Source organism: Geotrypetes seraphini, chromosome 14 (assembly GCF_902459505.1).
Source record: "Geotrypetes seraphini chromosome 14, aGeoSer1.1, whole genome shotgun sequence".
Lineage (NCBI taxonomy): Eukaryota > Metazoa > Chordata > Amphibia > Gymnophiona > Dermophiidae > Geotrypetes > Geotrypetes seraphini.
This window is the reverse complement of record NC_047097.1, coordinates 74,983,103-74,999,758: the sequence shown is the minus strand read 5'-3', so window position 1 is coordinate 74,999,758 and position 16,656 is coordinate 74,983,103. Positions and strand designations below refer to the sequence as shown.

The window sequence follows — 16,656 nt, the reverse complement described above, 5'->3', positions numbered from 1 at the left end:
AAACTGTGCTAAGGAAGTCATTTATCATTTTATCCATCATGAGCTTTCTCCAGCCTTGACAGTGATAGGAATGTTGTCAGTTGTGAGGGTTCAAAGAAAACAAATTTATGCGACTTATAATGTACTATACATTTACAAGGATACCGAAGAAAAAAGGTAGCACTCAGAGCAGTAATTGCTGGTCTCAATATCAAAAATTCTTTCCTCCGCCTCTGTGTGTCTCTGGCCAAATCAGGAAACATTTGAATTCTCAGTCCTAGAAACTCTTTATGTTTATTTTTGAAATATAGCTTCAATAACCATGTTTTGTCCATTATAAGAGCCACTGAAATAAGCAAAGTTGCCGGAATGGCTACTTCCCTATCTGAGGATTCTAATAGAGCCGACACATCCAAAGGCTCTTGACTTGCTTCTTGTGAATTTTTCTTATCTTTAGTGTCTTTAACAGGAAGATAATAAACCTGAGTGAAAGGTGGTATAGAAGATTCAGAAACTTCCAAAATTTCCGTTAGATAGCGAGTAATCATTTCTCTAGGAGTTACTGTTGTAATCTTTGGAAAATTAATTAGTCTAAGATTATTAGTTCTTGAGGAATTTTCAATTGATTCAAGTTTTCTTCTTAAGTTTGTATTATCTTTGATTAATGCCTCCTGTACTGCTTTATAAGAATTTATATTCTGTTGTTGATTTTCTAATTGCAATTTATTATCAGTGGTAATTTTCTGTAATTCTGAAATGTTCTTATCATACATATTAAACCGTTGTTCTACTTGATTTAATTGAGACGTTAGAGTTTTAGGAATAGTGGCAACCAAGTCCCACAGGGCATCCAATGTTACTTCCTGGGGTTTGTTTAACTGAGGAAATTGGAAGTGTAAATGTGAATGTGAAATCTTGTGCTCACCCACTGGCAAGTCTTCCACAAACTGTTCAGTCTGGATCAATCCCTCTCCCGCAGTTGTCGAGGCCTCCAACTCCATTCTCAGGTTCCCAGAAGAAAACTGGGAGCCCAAATCTCCGTCCCTCGGACTGATCTCCACTGCCTCTGTTTCCAGGCCCATTATTTTAGTTTGTGGTCCTGTATTTGCATAGCATTTATCTATGTGACTAAGGCCAAGTGTTCTGGTAGGAATAAATGTTGAGAAGCACCTTACAGTGTGCTTTGTGTAGTTTAATTTTGTGGTTAACCATTATGTATTGTTAATAAGATTATGTTGTGTGTGTATATATGAATAATCAATACAAGTGGAATTGTCCAATAAAGAAAAGGTGCAACAAATAAAGATGTCTTTCAAACCGTCTGGACAATCAGGTTATTCTTTATTTTTCCAATGATACTCGACCCGACATGTACATGTTTCGGCCCTACGGCCTGCGTCAGGAGTCTATAGATAATGTGTAAAATTATATAAACGCATATAGAGACATATGAACACTATAATAATATAATATACGTTAATGAAAATATAAACAACATTCAAACAACAAAAAATATTAAAAACATATTAGGGAAATATTTAGAATAGAAACAGCAATTTACATATAAAAATCTCAAGGATCAATGTAACCAAGTATATATTTAATCAACCAAACATAAACCATAAAATATGAATATAAATATATAAATAACTAATTCATTATAAGTTCATCATATAAATATCATATAGATTTAAAATTGACCATAGCAACACATAAAATTAAAATCAAAGCAGCACATAAAATTAAAATCAAACTTGATCTAGATGTCACAGCAAAGCAATTTAAACATTTCATATGTTGTTAATTAATAAGATAATTAAAAGCTAATTAATACTAATTAATTACATATAATTACATATAATGGTTATTAATTAAAAAATTATTAAAAATATATATATAATCAATATATTATCACAAGAAGATTAAAAGTAACCAATGTATAATCCCTAAAAGACAATGTGTAGTAATTTATTTAACAAAAAACATTTAAAACCAATCAATGTGTCTAACCACTGTACAATCAATAACCACGCAATAATAAAATGTATATTTAAATGCTAAAAACAAGATATAATATATAATTTAAAATATAATTTATAATTTAAATATATTTTTCTAAAATATATTTTATAAAATTATAGGACCAATGTCCCTCAGTATACTTGGAATTAAACCTAATTAGAAAAAGAATATGAAAAACAACCAAACCTACTGAGTAAAATAAATGAGATATAAGAGCACTGCAGTACCTTGGAGATCTTTGAGTATAAATAACCTCTAGTATGGACCACTCAAGAAAACTGTATTAATCTAAAATAGAAATGGTATATCTATTAAAGAGGACACTAATGTGAAACTGAAGTGTCACAAATCGATAGACACTAAAAATTGAAGCTGTAGATAAAAAGAAAACTGTAGATAAAAAGAAAGGACGTTTGCCCAACTAATATGAGGCTAAGGTGTCATACATTGATAGACACTAAAAATTAAAACTGTAAATCAAAAAGAAGAAAGACGTTTGCCAAAAGGATGTTTTTCAAACCACCGGCGCTTGAACACTAGCACAAAAAGTATACATAAAAGTAAGAAGTGAAAACTAAAGCTAAGCCGCCGTCACTAAAATACTGGCATAAAACGTGTACATGGAAAACAAAACTTAAAAATGAAAAGTGAAGCAGTGAAACCACAAACAAAACCAATGGAAATTAAAATTGAGAGTAAAAAGCCAAACTAAGGCAAAAGAAGGAGGAGAATTCTTACCAGAACGCCGTCATGTGAATGCTGGCTGTAAAGAAAAATGTGAGGTGACCAAGTCGCAAAACCGCAGTAAATAAAAAGCGGAAGAAAACGTGATGACGTCAAAAACGTGATGACGTCATTCAAATCAATGAAGGAGACAAAAACTAAACCACATGTGAAAAAAGCAAAACCAATGAACTAATGAAACTATATATGTGTATATATGAAAATGAATAGAAAAAATGGCATTACAATTAGTACGATTATTATGGGGCAGGGTCTGAGCAAGAGCTTAGGCACCCCCAATCATTTTGAAAAATTGTAGTCTTTCAAGGTGCCAAAAAGAACCCTATTTCTCAAGGTTCTTAAAGCAACATAATAAATTCCCCCAAATACTTAAAATACCAATCATAGCACTCAATACCGAATGTCACTGCCTGTCTTGGCAAGTCCAAGAGTTTGTCCTGAAGCTGCAAGGAGGAAGCAATAGGACGTGAAGAGCTTAAATTATTTATCCAATGGGCTTCCCATAAGATCAAATATCAACAGCCAAGCGCAGAGTAAGGTTGCTTCCCTCACCCCCCCCCCCCACCCCACATAATGAGGGTCTTGTAATATTAAAGTGCTTCAAAGTCATCTGACAACCTTACCCTGTACAACAAGGGGACACTGTCAAACAGGTAGCAGTAGGTAAAAGCCAGGGTGCGGATCACTTTACTGAGCAGTGGTCTCTTTATCTCTGGAAATCTGCAGGAAACATAAGCGATGCAATCAAGAAAAGCTCCCGATAAAACTCAAGTGCATGTGAGCATTATTACAGCTTTCCCTAAATTCAGTCCAAATCGTCTGGAAACAGGGAAATCCTAGTGCATTGGGGGGGGGGGGGGGTGTTTTCGGCAGAATCACTATTTTGTGCAGGTTGTACCAGGTTGTGAAGGAGCATCGAATGCTCATACATTGCAATATGCAAATATCAAGTTATGTGCATGAAATAGAAACAGAGAAACATGAAGGCAGATGTAGGCCACATGGTCTATCAAGTCTGCCTAACCATGCCTTTTTACCATCCCCTTCTCTCCCTTAGATATGCAACATGCTTGTCCCAATAAAGACTTCTGCCTGTATGCAAGGAAGCACCTGGATATGAGTCAAGGACCTCTTGATCTGCACTGAAATGCTCTACCACTGATGTGGGGATGTGGGATTCCAAATGTATTTTTTGTACATAAATATTATCATTATGGCAATACCTACATTTCTGCAGTCGCTGCTGTGATTGCATAACTTGGCAAGTAGGCACAGAGCCCTCAGAGAGCAATGTCTGATCAAGAAGCAAAACTCTTACTAGGTTCAAGGGAAATAAACAAGCCTGTTCATGTAAATGCAAATAAAAAACATAGTAAGTGTAAAATCGCATTGAAAAAAAGCAGGCAATCTAAAAGCAATTGCAATAAAGTGGATGAATCAATCAAAATACATACGTGGTTTATAAACATATGCAATGAAAAGAAGGCATCCATGAATCAGAGACATAATAGGAAAAATGCTATGAGGAGACATTTCTTTTTCCTATTATGTCTCTGATTCATGGATGCCTTCTTTTCATTGCATATGTTTATAAACCACGTATGTATTTTGATTAATTCATCCACTTTATTGCAATTGCTTTTAGATTGCCTGCTTTTTTTTCAATGCAATTTTACATCTAATTACATTACATTACATTAGAGATTTCTATTCTGCCATTACCTTGCGGTTCAAGGCGGGTTACAAAAGAGATTAAAAAAAAACGAAGGATTGCAATGGAAGAACATTTGTCCTTTCTAGAGAGGTAAAGAGTAGGTTATATAGTTTCAGTGTGGCGGGAAGAGGGAGGGGGAAGTACGGTAAGTTTGAAGTTAAAGCTGTTTCAGGAATTTCTTGAAGATTGTAGTTTTTATTTCTTTTCTGAACGTCTTGTAGTCTGGCGTCGTTATCAGTAGACTGGAGATTTGGTTATCTAGTTTAGCTGCTTGAGTGGCCAGGAGGCCATCATATAGTTTTTTCCGTTTTACTTCTTTGATCGAGGGGTGTGTGAATGGGGTGTGTGTTTTTCTATGTCTGATTGAGGTGGATTGGATGAGGCGGTTGTTCAGGTAGGTTGGGCTGTCTCCGTTTAAGGCTTTAAATAACATAAAGTAGAATTTAAATAGTATTCTTTCTTGGATTGGTAGCCAAGGTGAGTTGATATATGCTTCTATAATATGATCGTGTTTTCTCAATGAGTAGATGAGTCTCAGAGCTGTATTTTGGATTGTTTGTAGTTGTTTAGTCATTGTAGCAGGGCAGGGGAGGTAGAGGATGTTGCAGTAATCTAGTAGACTTAGTATTAGAGATTGTACTATAAGCTGGAATTGTGTTTTTTCGAAGAATTTCCTGACTTGTTTTAGGTTTCTCATCACTACGAAGGATTTCTGTATTGTTTTATTTATTTGTGGTTGCATGGTGCAGCATTGGTCTATAGTCATTCCTACTAGTTTTATGGTAGTTTGAATGGGATAGTTGATTGTGTTAATTTGTTTTCGAGGAGGATGAATTTAATTTTGTCTGTGTTGAGTTTCAGTTTGTGATCTTTCATCCAGGTTGCTACTGTTTCTAGTGTTCTGTGTAGTATGTTTGTCATGGCAGTCTTTGTTTGATCAAAAGGTATGAGAATGGTAATGTCGCCAGACTTCATTAATCTCCTATCCAATACCCTAAATCAGATAGAGCTTGGATGAAGGTCTTCAAACTAAAACTGAACACAGATAAAACTAAATTTTTCCTGGCATCTCCCAATGAAAAGATTAATGACAACACGATTCATGTGAATGGCCGAGATTATGAAATTGACCAAACTATAAAAATACTAGGAGTTACCCTTGACAGACACCTAACCCTGGAAAAACATACAGACCTAATGTTCAAAAAAAGTATTTCAGCACTATGGAAGCTCCGCACCATCAAAAAATTCTTCAATGAATCATCCTTTCGATTACTTGTACAATCATCCATCTTGAGCACACTAGACCAGTGATTCCCAACCCTGTTCTGGAGGAACACCAGGCCAATCGGGTTTTCAGGCTAGCCCTAATGAATATGCATGAGAGAGATTTGCATATGATGGAAGTGATAGGCATGCAAATTTGCTTCATGCATATTCATTAGGGCTAGCCTGAAAACCCAATTGGCCTGGTGTTCCTCCAGGACAGGGTTGGGAACCACTGCACTAGACTACTGCAACATCATATATCTAGGAGCCTATAAGAAGACACTCCACAAGCTAAGATTAATCCAAAACACTGCAGTCCGACTCATCTTTGGATTAAAAAAATGGGAACACATCACCCCATACTTCCAAATACTCCACTGGTTGCCAGTGGAATCCAGAATACTCTTCAAACTTGCCTGCATCAGCTACAAAGCGGTCTTTAGGATGCTCCCAACTTACCTCGCCTCCCAATTCTTCCTCAACTACGCTAATAAGAACTCTCGTAGAATAAATCTCTTTAATTACCCATCTCTAAAATCATGTTAATACAAAAGATTCCTTGACAGAATGCTATCGTTCCAGGCAGCCAAACTGAACACATGGCTCGTAAAACCCATTCTCGAGGCCGCGTCATACGCTGACTTCAGAAAATCTCTGAAGACCCGTCTCTTTAACATTATCTGAGTTCCCTTCCTCTGACAATTCAGTTTCTCTGTAAGTACTTTCTCTTCCCATTACCCCCCCTCTCTCCCCCACATTACATGTATATTGTTATAAACCTCTCTTTCTCATGGCATGCTTCTTCTTGTAATTTGCCCCTAACTCATGTTTCATGTTGTAAACCGCTCTGTACTTCTGTACCCTGTTGTAATCATTTGTTGCCTGCTGCAAACATCTCGCACTCGCATTGCATGTATCTTCTTGCAAACCGCTCTGAACTGATGTATCTTGTTTTATACTGCCTTGAATTTATGTATGTTGTAAACTTTTGTTTCTGTTGTAATCATCGCATACATATAGGAAGGAGGCACTGGGGCACTAAGGACATGAGAAGGAGGCACTGGGAGCACTAAGGACATAGGAAGGGACACTAAGGACATAGGAAGGAGGCACTGGGGGCACTAAGGACAGGGGATGGGGCACTAAGGACATAGGAAGGAGGCACTGAGGACACTAAGGACATAGGAAGGAAGGAGGGAGGGAATAGAAAGGGACAATTGTTGGGCCTGAGTGTAGAAAGTGGCCAAGAAGAGAGAGAGACAGAAAGAAAGAAAGACAGACACATCTACTCTAGCACCCGTTAATGTAACGGGCTTAAACACTTTTATCAACTGTGGACCGCTAAGCTCAGACAGAGGTTCATATTGACTGGATGATTCAGATAAATTTGGCATTGGTTCTGGCCTCTGTATGGGAGGTATATGAGGTGTGTCATGTGGTATGAGAGAAGGCGAGCCATTTGTGAAGCGTCTCACTAACTCAATTAGATCTAAGCCCATCTGAAATGTGCAATCTTCAAAGTCATCGCTTTCTTGTTCATTCTGTGATCTCTTTCGTTTGTGGAATTTTCATGTTGTGGCAATTGGACTGATTGATCTCTAGGGCAAAGAAACATAGAAACATAGAAGATGACGGCAGAAAAGGGCCATAGCCCAACATCTGCCCACTCTAATGACCTATCCCCCTTGATTTTACCTCCCTAGAGAACCCACGTGTGTATCCCATTTCCTTTTAAAATCTGGCACGCTGCTGGCCTCAATCACCTGAAGCGGGGGAAATACTTTTCAAAACCCGGACAAAGTGGCGAGTTTTAAAAAGCCGTCCGGAACCCCAGCGTAGCTGATTTCCAGATAGAGTTTGCTCAGGTTTGGCAATTGAGGATTACAAGATCCGAAGCAATGTGGCTTCCCCAAAGTTCTTCCAGTTTACAAATGGGATTATTTACTGCCATTACAATGAATTCACTGCAATATTAGTGCATTGGGGTCTAGTTAGTGGCGTAGTGAGGGTGGGTGGTGCCCCTCCCCCCCTTCCCTTTCCCCTTTTTAACTTTTCCGTGTCGGCTCACGCTTTGTTGTCACTTCCTAGGCGCAGGTCCCGATGCCGACATGGGCAGCAACTTTGCACTGGGGAAATAAAAGTATGGGGGGAAGGCCAGGGGTGTATGTGTGTGGCAAGGGAAGGAGCCCCCCACTAGGTCTGATACAGGATCCGTAAAGACCTAATCCTATCCTAGGGTGAATTTAAAGAAAGCCTTTCCTGACACGTGCTGGAAAGAGAGCGCAGGGGACGCCTGTTCTAAAATCAGTGCCTCGTGGTTAAGACTGGCTTGGTTAACAAGCAGAAAAGCCCAGCTGAGCTGCTGCTTCTGATCTTGGGCACTCACTTAACCCTCCATTCTATCTTACTTGCAAAGTTTACTCTCCTATTGGATCTTTGCGTTATTTCCCACCTGCTTCTGGAACTCATCCGGTAGAGCTGTTTTCTTCTCTAGGTATTCTGTGTCTGGCAGAGATGAAAAGCATTGCTCCTGGAAAAGGCTCCCAAACAGCTGCAGTACTTGCCCTGCGGGGTTCTTATTTATTTTGGCAAGCTGAAGAATTGTAGAACAATCAGTGCTGATTTTGCTTGGAAGGTATCAAGACTGTCATTATTGTTTGCTAATTGTTAGCTTCTTTAATGTGAAAGTCAATAAATAGGTTGAGAACCTATTGGTGATGTTCACCTGTCTTCTACTATGAAACAGAACCCTCGAGAGCTAATGCACAACAGTATTTTCTAAGTCATGAGTTGAGCAGGATCCTTCATAGCAAGGGATGAAGCCCAGTTGCTTTATCCCACTAAAACAATAACACAACACTGATTTATACCCCACACATAAAAACATTAAGTAGCAGTGCAAAATGCCAATGCAGATAAATAAGACCATTAATTTAGGAAAACACAAGAAATCCCTTTGCTGCCAGCTAGAAATATGACAGCAGATAAAGGTCAAATGGCCCACCCAGTCTGCCCATCCGCAGCATCCACTATCTCCTCCTCTCCCTTTACACCTGCATTGTGAGGTCATAGAGCTCTATGAGTATAGAAACATAGAATCATGATGGCAGATAAAGGCCAAATGGCCCACCCAATCTGCCCATCCACTGAATCCACTATCTTCTCCTCTCTCTAAGAGATCCTGTCTCACGCTTTCTTGAATTCAAACATAGTGAGCCAAATTCTATAAACGGCATCCCAGTTGTAGACAGCCAACTGCTGCCTAACCAGCCAATTGGGATGCAAGTCAGGCCATCTACATTGGAGGCGCCTAAGCTTGCCTAAGACTAGGCGTGGGCATGCCATGGGCTGGAAGTAGCCTTAGCCTTAGGCGGACCTAGGTGGCCGTATAAGAATAATAATAATTTTGTTTTTATATACTACCCTACCATATAGTTCTAGGCGGTTCACATACAGTACTAAAAATATACAATAGTTGAATAAAATACATTAATAAAAATAGATAGATATTCCTTAAAAAGTACAACTGTAAAATCAGTGTGCAAATTTCCAATCCATATTCTGGAACATCAATTTACAAACTTTTCGAATAAATCCGTTTTCAATAGTTTCCTAAAGGACATGTAGGAATGGGCCTGAGAAATAATAGAACTTAGCCATGAATCCATTTTACCTGCCTGAAAACCAAGCAATTTGTCAAGGTATCTCTTGTAACGGCAAGGCTTAATGATCGGAAAAACAAATAGGTATTGCCCTTGAGTTGTTCTTTTAGGTTTGTATCTTTCAAAACACAAAGTCAAGTGATTAGGAGCCATAACAAACAGTCCTTTAAAACTGGTATTCTAGCCTCAAAAGGCAGCCAATGCAACTGTTTGTAGGATGAAGTAACATGATTGTGTTTTTTCAGCCCAGAAATTAAACGAACTGCCGTATTCTGTATAAGTCTCAGTCTTTTTTGAAGCTTTTTTTGGGATCCCACATATATTATATTGCAATAATCCAGAATGGATGATTGTATCAATAATCTAAATGATGCCTTATCAAAAAATGTTTTTATCATCCAGAGCTTCCACAAAATTATACAGCATTTTTTAACTCATGTTAAATGACGATCCAATATAATGCCCCAAATTCTAATAGAAGTAGAAATTTGAAAAGTTTGTCCATTCAAGTATAGTTCTTTTTCTTTTATAGTATCAGAAGGACTGGCTAGGAAAAATTTTGATTTTTCCGGATTCAATTTAAGTTTTGCCCTCTTTGTCCATTGCTCAATATGGGTTAATAATGAAGAAATTCGATTTATTACTTCCCCTGTAAAGGTCATAAGTGGGAGTACTCTGGTGATATCATCTGCGTAAATAAAAAATTTGACTCCCAGACTTTGCAATAATTTTCTTAATGGAGCTAAATATATATTGAACAAAGTAGGTGACAGTGGAGAGCCCTATGGTACCCCACAAGAATTACTCCAGGGAAAAGAATAACTATCTTCGCTAAACACTTGATAACGCCTTGATCTTAAGAAACCTTCAAAGCAGTTCCAAACTTTTCCTGAAATACCTATTGAATCAAAACAGTCTAACAATATCTTGTGATCGACCAGATCAAAAGATCCAACTAAATGATCAGTGCATTTGAACCTTCACTAAATAAACAGGGAAGCTAATTTCGTCTCCGTACTGTGCCCTGAACGGAACCCTGATTGACAGTCATGAAGGATATCATGCTTTTCAATAAATTCCACCAAGGCGGAATAACCGTCCCTTCCATAACTTTTGTAAATAACGGGATGCTGGCTATTGGCCGATAGTTGGATTTTAAAGCAATAGATTCTTTCTTGGTTTTCAATATAGGCGTGATTAAAATGTGACCTAACTCATTTGGAAATTGACCATTACTTAATAAACATGTTGTCCAATTAAAAAGGTCAGCTTTAAGAATATTCAGAGGACAATTGTCCAAAAGACAGTTCTTTTTTGTATATTTAGTTAACAATGTGCAAAACGAATTCCAATCTAAAGGTTCAAAATGTGACCAGATCATATCTGCTCTGAGGCCGTCTGTCTGATATTCATTTAGGATATGTAAAGGATCATATGATGATAATAAAGTTGCTCTAAGATGAATAATTTTCTTGTTAAAAAAATCTGCAAGGTCATTAGCAGAAGGTGGACATTCCTTTTTAGAACATTTTTTTGAATCAATGTCAGATAAATTATTTATCAATTTGAATAATTCTCTACTATTATTGTTTGCTGATTCAATTTTATTTGCGTAATAATTAGCTCGTTTATCTGTAATTAATGTTTTATATTGTTTTAATTTACTTCTCCAGCTCACCTTATCTTCATCCTTTCCTGTTTTTAACCAAATTTTCTCCAGTTTTCTTAATTCCCTTTTGAATACTAATAGTTCTTCATCAAACCATACACCAGCAGCTTTTCTCCAGCTGTCCCCCGCACCGAAACCAGCGGGCAGAGAACAACTTCGGGGCCGACCAACGAGCGTGGGAGCACTGCTCCGCCCCCTCCCCCGATCCAGCAGGGGATCCAGCAAAAAAAGCACCAGCACCAGCAGCTTTTCTCCAGCCGTCCCCCGCACCGAAACCAGCGGGCAGAGAACATCTTCGGGGCCGACCAACGAGCGTGGGAGCACTGCCCCGCCCCCTACCCCGAACCAGCAGGGGAACCTGCTGAAAAGTCCCAGCGTCAACAGCGACTGACCCGTCCAACCGCCACTAACAGCACAGCTACTCTGCATGAGTAGTCGCCATCTCCTCATAGAACACCACGAGGACACCAAATCTCCAAGTCCAACAATTCAGCACCATCCACCGTCATCCACCAGTTCCTGCGTCTCCCTCTTCGGAAATTAGTGCTCACTCCACCTATTCCTTCACCAACCCCAGGATCACTCCAAAACCAGCGGACAACAACCCACCAGCCAAACAGATAAGTACTCTGCATGTTTACTCTTTCTAGTCCAAGATATCTTAAACCCTGTACCATCTCTCATTGCATGATGGCTTCCTTACACTACTACCTAACTCTATTTCTCATGTTTTACTGGGCCTGCTACAAAAGCTGGTTAACCAAGGCATTACTCTCCTCTCCTATCTCAATCCTCATTAGACCTCGACCTACCTTCCCAGAACCCAATAGGCCTGCTCAACGCCTCATTCTTGACTGCTCTGAATGGGACCCTTTCCATATCCCAGTTGTCCCCCCCTCTCGCAAACCAAAGAAACCTCACAGAAACATATGCCGATCATTGAAGAAAATTGCATACTCAGCCCCTGTTGACGCTCCTCACTACCAAAAGATCCTAGGTTTCTATTTAAACATCCGATCTATCAGGAACAAAGCCCAGCTAGTTAAAGATTGGCTAGAGGAGACTAACCCCGACTTTGTCTTCTTAACAGAAACTTGGTTGATCTCCGACAACGACATCATAATCCGTGAATGTCTACCACCTGGGAGGGCATCCTATACAGAATCTGGGCCAGTCTGTCTCCACCACCTCTACTGGGAGACTATTCCATTCATCTGTTGAAAAGTATTTCCTTAGATCACTCTTAACTTCATCCCACCCCCTCATTCTGGAGTTTCTTTTCAATTGAAAGACACATCTCTTGCACATTTACGTCACATAGGTATTTAAACGTCTCTATCATATCTCACTTCTCCTGCCTTTCCTCCAATACACCCAGTCTGCCCAGTTACTGCTAAGAATATATCCCCACTACCAGCCATAGAGTATAGTCACCTGTAGGATATCTAAAGTACCTTTTGTCCATCTTCCTTCTTCTTTTAACTGAAATTTGGTTAGTTTTATTCAACAGCTACGTCTATATTTCCTTGACCTCTCCCCTTCCCCACCACAGCACAAACGTCACCTTCCTCCTTTGTCAACTCCTCTGCCATGATTCACACACATCACCCCTCCCCTTTTCACATATCATACATAGACTTAGTAAGTATGCTTGGTATTTTGGAGGGAAACAAAGGCATATGTGGCTGGCCTAGTGGCAAATTGCCAACTGCTCATTTGCAGTACCAGTGTTTAATTCTAAAGAAATGTAACTGCACACAGTGGCAGGTGTGGCTCTGCCGCCCTGTTGGGCAGGTCTTTATCTGCTATCAGTTCTGTGTTACTATGTAACTGCCACATGATACAGCCAAGTACAAGGATTAATCCTAAGATTAAAAGGCTCCAATTCCAAAACCATCTACAGGAAGATTGCCTCTTCTCTTAAAAGCACCAGGAAAAATCTGTTGTAGTCCAAAGAAAAGTAAATCTCAGAGCTGGAAAAACTGAGAAAATCATACCAGACTTACAGCCACTGCTCCAGGAGGACGAATTGCTGAAAGAGGCCCCGGATCTACCATTGTTGGCCTGCCGACAACCATCCAATCTGAAGCAAAAAATTGGTGAAGAGGAAGCTTCAAAAGAAGAGAGGGGAACTAGTCCTTGCTATAGAGCAAAGTGCCAGCAGATGTCACAGGACTCCAGTTGCTCACATAAGGGGATCCTATGCAACGCTCATCGTGATGTCATTAGTTAGACTGACTAGATGTTTTATAGTTGATGAGGGGGGTTAATATTAATTTTATCTGACTTTTATTCTATTGTGTATATTTTTGTTGTAACCTGTCTAGGTCTGGAGATGGTGCGAGACAGGAATGATTTTAAATAAATATCATTCATTGTACAGTAGATGTGTGAAGAAAGGTGCTGTAGTGGGCAGACAAGAATCTATTCACAAAGACACCACACCAGCCACCACAAAGCAAAGCAAGCTTGTGAGATTCATTCCTGTCATGGTATGTACAAAACTAAGTATCATACAAAGTCCAATATAACAAAAATGAATGTCACAGCTATATATTTTAGGCATCCTTGGTATAGGTACATGTAGTAGGGGGGTAAGATCTTGCATAGTGAGCCCCGAGAGTGCGACTAGAGACTTAGTTACATCTGTAAGATGAGTGGAGGGCACATTCAGCTGGGCTAGAATTAAAGGTTAGGGGGGTGTTTAAGAGAGTCAGGTAAAAAGGTGGGTTTTTATCGCTTGCCTGAAATTTAGTAAGCCTGACAGTGATCTGATGGTTAGTGGGATAACGTTCCATAATTTGGGTAGGAAGTGGGAGTATTTGTGGGCACTTTCCAGAAGGAGGGTTCATGCCGGTGGGGTGGACAGTCCCAACCAAAACCCATCAAAAAGGTCATCAGTTAGACCTGGTGACTTTCTCCTCTAAAGAACCAATCAACCCCAAACTCTACTGGAAAGAAGATAACTGGTCAGACTCCCTATGGTCTGACCACAGATTATGTTACTTCACTATAGACTGCCAGCAAAGAGCCAACATAAATAATAAAACAAGAACCAATAAAACCCACACTTCCAGAGGTAAGATCGACCCAATAGAATTCTGGTCCCACTATGAGACTATCATTACTCAGAATACAGAAACAGATCAATTCATGTCCTCATGGACTAAAGACAGCACAAACATTCTAAACAAAATTGCCCCCTTAAAAATCCGCAGAAAGAGAAGCACAAATCTAGAGGGATGGTATGACTCCGAGGTGCTACTGCTAAAGAGAGACCTAAGAAAATCAGAAAGAGTATGGTCTAAATCTGGTACTCAAGAGCACAGGGCTGAGTGGAGATCAAAAGTAAAATACTACAAAAACCTCACCAAGGAAAAATGAAAAAATTTCTACGCCCAAAAAATAGGAAACGTCACAAACAACAGTAGAAACCTTTTCAACCTGGTCAACGACCTCTACAATCTTGAGACACTCACGAACACCCGGGAGGATTCCACCCTAACAGCCAGCACCCTAGCAGACTTCTTCAATTTCAAAATACAAAAATTAAGATCATCTATAACGCCCCCGGCCAATCCCGATGGGTACTTCCCCATCTTCAATGACACAAACACATCCAACTGTGTTCTAGGATCCAGAACCGACCTAAGTTGGAATCATTTCACACCCATAGACTGGCAATCCTTCAACAAATACTACAACAAATACAATAACTCCTACTGCAGACTAGATACTTGCCCCCCCAATGTCATGAAAACTGCTCCAGCCCACTTCAAAGCCAACATGCTGTCATGGGTCAACGCTCTACTATCCGCCGGAAACTTCCCAGCAGAACAAGGCCACATCTTGATAACCCCAATTACAAAAAACTCAAAAGAACCTCCCAACATCCCATCTAATTACAGACCCATCGCCAGCATCCCACTAGTCACCAAAATAACTGAGGGGGCAGTAAATGCTGAACTCACCACATACCTGGACAAATTCGACATCTTACACGACAACCAATCAGGCTTTCGCTCTGGCCACAGCACCGAAACCATCATTGCCTCTCTTCTCGACCACCTGCACTCGCTCTTCAGCCAGAGCTCCAGCGCCCTAATCTTGCAACTTGACCTAAGCAGTGCTTTCGATCTAGTTGACCACACCATTCTCCTAAACTGCCTTGCACACATCGGCATCTCCGGACAGGTTCTCAGCTGGTTTAACGGGTTTCTAAAAAATAGATCTTACAGAGTCATCAAGAACGACTCCTACTCCCATAGCTGGGACAACTCTTGTGGTGTCCCCCAGGGCTCGCCACTATCCCCCACCCTATTCAATATCTACCTCGTCTCCCTGGGAAACCTCCTGCACAACTTCAAGCTCAAATTCTTCATTTACGCAGACGACATCACAATAATCATCCCTCTAACCAGTTTCACCCTAGAGCTGCTTGATTCTATATCACACTTACTCAGGCAGATAGAACTCTGGATGCTATCCCATAGACTAAAATTAAACGCTGACAAAACTAAATTCTTCCTGGCCTCCCCCAACGACAAACTCAAAACTACCTCAATCCAAGTGAATGGATCGGACTTTCCCCTAGAACAAACCCTAAAAATACTAGGAGTCACCCTAGACAAACACCTTTCCCTTGAGAAACACACTGATCTTACCATCAGGAAATGCTTCTCGGTGCTCTGGAAACTCCGCACCATAAAAAAATACTTTGATGACAACTCATTCCGACTGTTAGTACAATCTTCCATTCTCAGCATCCTCGATTATTGCAATATCATTTACCTAGGCGCCATGAAGAAAACCACCAGGAGACTAAAACTGATTCAGAACACTGCTGTCCGCCTTATATTTATTTTATGTAAAACGCTTTGTATTTGGAAAAGCGTTTAATCAAATAATTTAATAAACTTGAAACTTGAATAAACTTGAAACTTGATATTTGGCCTAAACAAATGGGAACATATCACCCCTTTCTACCATAAACTGCACTGGCTGCCATTTGAATCCAGAGTACTGTTCAAGTTCGCATGCCTCAGCTTCAAAACGGTGTTTGGTCTATCCCCAAGCTACCTCATCCCCCACTTTAAATTAAATCACAACAATAAGAACTCTCGCAGAATTCATCTATTCGCCTTCCCCTCCCTAAAACTATGCCCTCTCAAACGATTTGTTGACAAAACCTTCTCCTTCCAGGCGGCCAAAATAAACTCATGGCTTGCCCAAATTATACTTGACGCCCCCACTTACCTGGACTTCAGAAAAAAACTCAAAACTCACTTATTCCACAGACAGAATCCCTAACACTCCCTCTCGCGACTTCTACTCCCTTCAATACACTTGAACCCCCACCTTCCCCCCCTAGGTCCCCTCCAAACCTATTAACTTCCCGGTCACTCATGTATATTCCATGTACTATATTCCCAGTATATTCCTTGCATATTCCTTGTATTCTCCTTGTATCATTCTCCTTGTATTCTCCTTGTATATTACTTGTATATTCCTACTGATGGTATTTTATATCGACTTCATCTCGTTAAATTCCTGTTAACTTCAACGACATGTACATTCCAAAAAATTGTATATTCCAA

At 39.8% G+C, this 16,656-nt stretch overlaps 1 protein-coding gene across 8 annotated transcripts in view; it reads right to left on the bottom strand.

The window, feature by feature from the left end:
* GLCE (glucuronic acid epimerase) overlaps positions 1-16,656 on the bottom strand; it is an 84,087-nt gene that overhangs the window by 11,364 nt on the left and 56,067 nt on the right. For all 8 annotated transcript variants that reach the window (XM_033920014.1, XM_033920009.1, XM_033920016.1 and 5 more), the window contains one exon: positions 3,369-3,465. In XM_033920014.1, coding sequence (XP_033775905.1) covers positions 3,369-3,465 — 97 coding nt within the window. The remainder of the gene's footprint in view (positions 1-3,368; positions 3,466-16,656) is intronic.